Source organism: Gadus macrocephalus, chromosome 13 (assembly GCF_031168955.1).
Source record: "Gadus macrocephalus chromosome 13, ASM3116895v1".
Taxonomy (NCBI): Eukaryota; Metazoa; Chordata; class Actinopteri; order Gadiformes; family Gadidae; genus Gadus; species Gadus macrocephalus.
This window is the reverse complement of record NC_082394.1, coordinates 3675861-3682442: the sequence shown is the minus strand read 5'-3', so window position 1 is coordinate 3682442 and position 6582 is coordinate 3675861. Positions and strand designations below refer to the sequence as shown.

General features: G+C 44.3%; 1 protein-coding gene across 1 annotated transcript in view; it reads left to right on the top strand.

The window, feature by feature from the left end:
* Positions 1-336: 336 nt before the first annotated feature.
* LOC132470335 (CMP-N-acetylneuraminate-beta-galactosamide-alpha-2,3-sialyltransferase 2-like) overlaps positions 337-6582 on the top strand; it is a 13207-nt gene continuing 6961 nt past the window's right edge. The window contains exons 1-4 of the mRNA XM_060068850.1: positions 337-544; positions 2280-2531; positions 3035-3149; positions 6520-6582. The exon at positions 6520-6582 is cut by the window's right edge and continues 97 nt beyond it. Coding sequence (XP_059924833.1) covers positions 2420-2531; positions 3035-3149; positions 6520-6582 — 290 coding nt within the window. The 5' untranslated portion in view covers positions 337-544; positions 2280-2419. The remainder of the gene's footprint in view (positions 545-2279; positions 2532-3034; positions 3150-6519) is intronic.

Genomic DNA, 6582 nt, shown 5'->3' with positions numbered 1-6582 from the left:
TAATTATTAATAAGTATATTATGAGTAAAGTGAGTCATACACGGGACCTAGCGAAGGAATCAATAATTTCACACAAAATGCAACCCCCAATAAAAAGAATAAAATTAAAACCAAAATAATCATTATTATTATTATTTAACGGTCTGTTATTCAGAGATAACAGACTGTTGGATGTCGGGCTTGATAAGAATACGATAAGAATATAATATATATCTTTATTTCCTCTCTCCCTCTGGTTAAAACCTTTAATCTCAGATAAACTTCGACGTGTTTCTGTTTTTTTTTACTTATCTTAAACGCCCCGATGTCAAGCAGGCACACACACACACCGGCAACACGCACACACTCATGACATACGCTGGGAGGGCAGGGCTAGATCTCGCAGCACAAAGAGAGCCGAGCTCGCTGCGTCTTCAAGCGAGTTCCCGGTACTTCTTCCTCCGCGGGGACGCGCGGCGGCTTCAACGCTTCGTAAAGTTGGGAAGTTGGCGAAGTTCGGAAGTTTGCCTCTCGACGGCCTTTGTTTGGAAACAGTCCTCAGATGGTGAGGGCTTAACCTCGTCTCAAACAGTTAGAGTGTGTGTGTGTGTGTGTGTGTGTGTGTGTGTGTGTGTGTGTGTGTGTGTGTGTGTGTGTGTGTGTGTGTGTGTGTGTGTGTGTGTGTGTGTGTGATTGCGTGCGTGCGTGCGTGTGTGTGTGTTATGTGCGCCTGGATGAGTGCGCGCGCGCGTGTGTGTCACTCGCAGTCAACTTTACTGCAAATACGTTACGTTGCGTTACCGTTGCGGTTAGAAATGAATGTCGTCTTAAAATCAGTTAGTCGTCAGTTAGTGGCTGTCCAGAGAGAGAGAGAGAACAGAGAGGGAGAACAGAGTCAGAACGAGAACAGAGTCGGAAAGAGAACAGTCAGGGAGAGAACAGAGTCAGAGGGAGAACAGAGTTGGAGTTTTGTGATTTTGTACAGAATACCAAATGATTCACTCGCACCACCCTTCTCAGACACCTTAAAATAACAAACAAACAAACACACACACAAACACGAACACACACACACACACACACACACACACACACACACACACACACACACACACACACACACACACACACACACACACACACACTTAATAGTTGATGTACTATCCTCGAGCTATGGGTCTGTACCTTCCTCCTTGGTATGTGAAGATTATATGTTTTCATCTTGTTTATGCTGATGTGTTTCTGAGGTGCTGGTAGGTTAAGATGTGTTTCTGATGTCCTGATAGTTTGCGATGGGTTTCTTACTTCCTGCTGTAGTTCACAGGAGGTTACAAAGAGCAAGTCGTGTTCAGCCCAATCTGTTGGAGCCAGATTATAATTGTTATAACTAAACTGAAAACATTATAAGCTTGAATAAGCCTATAAAAACAAGCTTAATTAAGCTTATGTTTAGCATTATAAGCTTGAATATGAATGTAAAGGCTACGGTGTTATTGAAGGAACGAACAGGTCTGCGACGAACCCATGAGACTCCCTGGTTTTATAGGGCAGGAAGTTATCCAGGCAGGAAGTGATGTCGACAGACCTGCTCCACGAACACACCACTAAGACACCCCTATTACTCCACCAACACACCAATATTACACCATCATTACACGTCGTTCTGGGCAGGGAATGTGAGGCAGAACATCTGGTCACGTGTTTGTGGGCTGCGTCCGAGACAACCCTCCCTTTAACCCGCCACGGTGGTCTTATTTATAGTCTGAGGACAATAAGCCACGGCGCTACTCTCTCTGGGCTGTGCTGCGTTCTGGAGGCCACTCCCGCGGGGTCTGCTCCTCGTCAGGGTCCTTCTCAGCTTGGTCACGGTGGCAACGCACTCTGCTGCTGTGAAGTCTCTTCAGACAGCCCGGCCTCTCCTTCTGCTTCTGCTCGGTCTCTGCTGGTCCAGAACCAGTCCAGAAGCAGCTGGCTGAGGGACTTGGTTCAGCTGGGTCTCTACTGATCCAGAACCAGTCGAGAACCAGTCCAGGAGCAGCTGGTAGAATTTGGTGTTTTTTACGTTATAACCCAGAGAATGGATTAACAGAATATACTTCTCTCCCCCACCCACTCCCCCCTCTTTCTCCCCTCTCTCGTTCTCCCCTCTCTCTCCCCCCTCAACCCTCTCTCTCCCCCCTCCCCCTCTCTCCCTTCCTCCCCTCTCCCTCTTTCTCCCCCCTCCCCCCTCTCTCTCTCTCTCTCTCTCTCTCTATCTCTCCTCGGAAACACTGAATGCCCCCCCCCACCGGATGTTCCAGAAAACAGATAGCAGGAGGACAGCGGAGAGGGAGACAGACAGACAGTCAGAGCGACAGAGGCAGAAGGGAGGAAGTGTCCTTCCTTCTGTCCATCATCCAGCCCTCCGTCACCCCACCACTCCACCCCTCCACCATCCACCATGTTGTCAAGGCGACGGCTGTGCGTTGTAGCTGTCTCCACTGTGGTCCTCTTGATAGCCAGTCAGAGGATCCACAGAGCAGACCTCTTCCTGGCCACGCCCCCAAAACCAGGTATGGGAGGACGGTGAACTACCCTGAAGTACTCATAGCTAATTATACTGAAGTTAATTATGAATTCACTTAATTATACTGGTCATGAGTACTGAGAGTTAATTGTGCTCCACTGGTCTATAACTATCAGTACTATAAGTGCTGATAGTTAACTTTACTGAAGTTAATTACTAATTAAATACTGGTCATGAGTACTGGTAGTTAATTATACTGAAGTTTATTATACTACAGTGGTTATGAGTACTGGTAATTACTTACACTATAGGCTACTAGTTTATTATACTACATTAGTAATTTATACTGATAGTTAATAAACTACACTAGTCATTAATACTGTTAGTTAATTATACTATACTAGTCGTAAATACTGATAGAGTTATCAGTTTCGTATATTTACTTATTAGGTATTCATTGATTCGATAGTTATTGATCAGATAGTTGATTAGATGGTTATCATTAACAGTGTGTAATAAACTATTTGTCACTTTCTGGTTTGCATCCAGGCTCCAGTCCAAATACCTCCTCTAACTCAACAGCTATCCAGCAAGCAGCTGCACTCCCTGGGCAGCCGTCTTTAGGCGAGGCCCAGGCTGAGGCTCAAGGGCCGGGCCACCCAAGGTAACCCAACGTTAGAGTTCCTTCTCTTCCAGTCTTCTCTCCTAGCTTCAGCCCTCACGCTCCTCTCCTGGTCTCCTCTAATCGGGTCCTCTCCCTGTGTCCTCTTCTAGTCTCCTCTCCTAGTCTCCTCTCCCTGTCTACTCTCCTAGTCTCATCTCCTAGACTCCTAGTATTCAAGGTTGTAATACAGCACAGGAACAGACCAAGGTGGACGAGTCCAAATTAACCTACTTTTCTGAAATGATCAACGAAAACAAGGACAAACCCCAGAAATTGTGGAAGGTTCTGAAAAATCTAGGATGCTTATCTAAGACAAAAAGCACTCCCAATTCTTGTATTACTCTCTCCATTGATGGAAAAGAGGTAAATAAGAATACATATAATGTAAGATATTGCCAATCACTTTAACACTTATTTTACCTTAGTTGCCCATAAACTTGTGGAGAAGCTACAAGATTGTACGGGAAGCTACAAGATTGTACAGCCCAAGATTGTACGGGCCTGAACACATTCAGGATTTTAATGCTAAGTGTGACTCCCAATAGTTTTTCCTTCAAGCCTGTGTCGGTATAAATAATCGGCGACATGCTAAAGGGCCTTAACTCTGCCAAAGCCACAGGGCTTGATAACATGTCAGTCAGGTTCTTGAAAGATGCAGCTGATCTCATAGCCCCTTTTATTGCTCATATTATTAATCTGTCCTTGGAACAAGGCACTGTTCCTGATGACATGAAACATTCTAAAGTCATCCCACTGTTCAAGAAAGGTGATAGGTCTGATCCGGGAAATTATCGACCGGTTTCTATATTGAGTGTAGTCTCCAAGGTCCTGGAGAAAGTAGTTCATGAACAATTGTATCGATATGCTGTGGATGCCAAACTCCTCTATGAATTCCAATCAGGGTTCAGACAGTCACATTCAACTGACTCATGTCTACTGTACCTAACTGACTCCATAAGGGGCGAAATAGATGTTGGCAAACTATTTGGCATGATCCTAATTTACTTACAGAAGGCCTTTGATACAGTCGATCATAGCCTACTGTACAACAAGATGTGAGCCTTAGGCATGTGCGCTTCCGCCTTAAGATGGTGTGTTTCTTACCTCTCCGTTAGATCCCAAAAGACTGAATTCCAAGGTCATTTATCCAAGGTACAACTGGTAACTTGTGGAGTTCCACAAGGGAGCGTCTTAGGGCCATTACTGTTTTTAATGTGTCATCAGTGACATGAAGTCTGCCTGCAATGAGAACTTGTTTTTATATGCTGATGATTCAGCTATTATAGCCTCCAACAAAAATTAGCTTGAGCTGCATGTCATTTTGTAAGAGGAATTCAGTAAGATCAGGGTCTGGCTATTAGACAATAAATTGTCTCTTCATGTAGCCAAATTCATAGTGTTTGGCTCTAAGCCAAGAATGCACAAGAAAGAGTTGTCCAGTATCAGCCTTGGTGGGCAGCTCTTCCCTGCCAAGCCCTCAGTGACCTATTTAGGATGCTGTTTAGAAAGCAACCTAGATGGGGGGAGCATGGCTTCAAAGGTCATGAGCAAGGTAAATGGCCGATCCAGATTCCTAGCTATAGAAAGCTCCATTCCTTGATGCAGTTAGCCAAAGACTGCTAGCTAATTCAGTAGTTTTATGCTGCTTTGATTACGGCCTTGGCTCATGGTCTGTTGGTCTTACTATGGCCCTAAAAGACAAACTGCACGTTGCTCAGAATAGGTTAATCAGGGTAGTGCTGGGGCTCACATCAAGGGATCATGTGGGTAAGCTCCAGTTCCAACAGCTGGGCTGGCTCTCACTGGAGGCCAGCTCAGGGTGGTCCATAATGTTTGCAATCACAAGTCACCGGCATACCTTAAAAATCACTTCATAAGGAGTCGGGATGCCTATGCTTACCAACCCAGAGCTAGTAATGCAGACTTGTACTTAAGTTCCAAACAAACATTGGTAAGTGTACTCTCAAATATAGCGGTGTGGTGAACTGGAATAAATTACCTTTGGAAATTAAGAGAATAGACAACTATCATTGTTTCAGAAAAAAGGTAAAATCCTGGCTCCTCATAGTGACACTAACATGTCTTCCTCCATGTGAGCTGTTGTCTGTTGGTGTTTGTCTATGAGTGCACTTTGCACTTTAAAGGCACCCAGTGCAACTTTATGTAAACATTCAATGAAAAATAAACATTCAATTTCTAGTCTTTTTTACACGTAGTAAGTTTCAATAACTCCATACCATTACATATCGACATTCAAGGAGCAAAGATGAGACGTCGTTGTGTGGTGAGAACTGATAGAAAATCGTAAACAACAACAATCGCCGGTGGGGAGAAGCCATTTTTCCATTGACTGGAAGCCTGCTTTATTTATTGTAGGTTACAAAAAATAAAGAAAATGGCGGCATTGTTGTTGTTATCGATTTTGTATCAGTTCTCACCACACAACAACGTCTCATCTTTGCTGCTTAAATGTCGATATGTAATGGTATGGAGTTATTGAAACTTACCGGTACTACGTGTAAAAAAGACTAGAAATTGAATGTTTATTTTTAAGCCTCGAAAGTTGCACTGGGTGCCTTTAATACAGAAAGTATGGGTTAGGGAAGATTCTTTTATATGTTTAGCCTCTCATTGTGTCAATGTTTTTGTCTTATGTCCTGTCTTGTAACATCAGGGACCATGATGGAAATTAAGTGCTTGCACTTTGTCATGTTTTTCTTATATCCCCTGGATATGTCTTTTATTCCAAATAAATCTAATCAAATCTTAGTGTAGGTGGAGAGGAGCAGTCTTCAGACGTGCTCCTTGGCTGTCGATCCCTCTTCTCCGACTATTATAGGAAAGAAAGTGTGAATATCGAAAGAACATGTCATATTATCTCCCTTGATAAGGTATATGGCCCTGGCCATGTCCCAGACGGCCTGGTTGGTTTGTCCCTATTGGGACATAGACAAATGGAGGATTGTTTGGAATAACACCTTGTATCAGTTGGGGAGGCACTGGCCTCTCCCCACACTAAGAATTGTGAACACAGAGAGACAATAATACAACATTCTACACTCCCTCTAACCATAATCTCCTCTCCTCCTCAAATGCTGTTCTCTCCTAGTGTCCTCTCTTAGTCTCCTCTCCTAATCTCCTCTAACCATAATCTCCTCTCCTAGTCTCCTCTCTTCGTCTCCTCTCCTTGTCTCCTCTCCTAGTCTCCTCTCCGAGTCCCCTTCTTCCAGTCTCCCAACCTAGACTCCTCTTCTAGTCTCCTCTCCAAGTCTCCTCTCCTAAACTCCTCTCCTGGTCTCCTCTCCTGGTCTCCTCTCCTGTTCTCCTCTCCTTGTCTCCTTTCCTATCTAACCTTAATGTGTGTTGCCAGGCTGGTGCAGACCCCTGCTACAGAGAGTTGTGGCTGTGACAAGGGGTGTGTCCGAGAGACGGA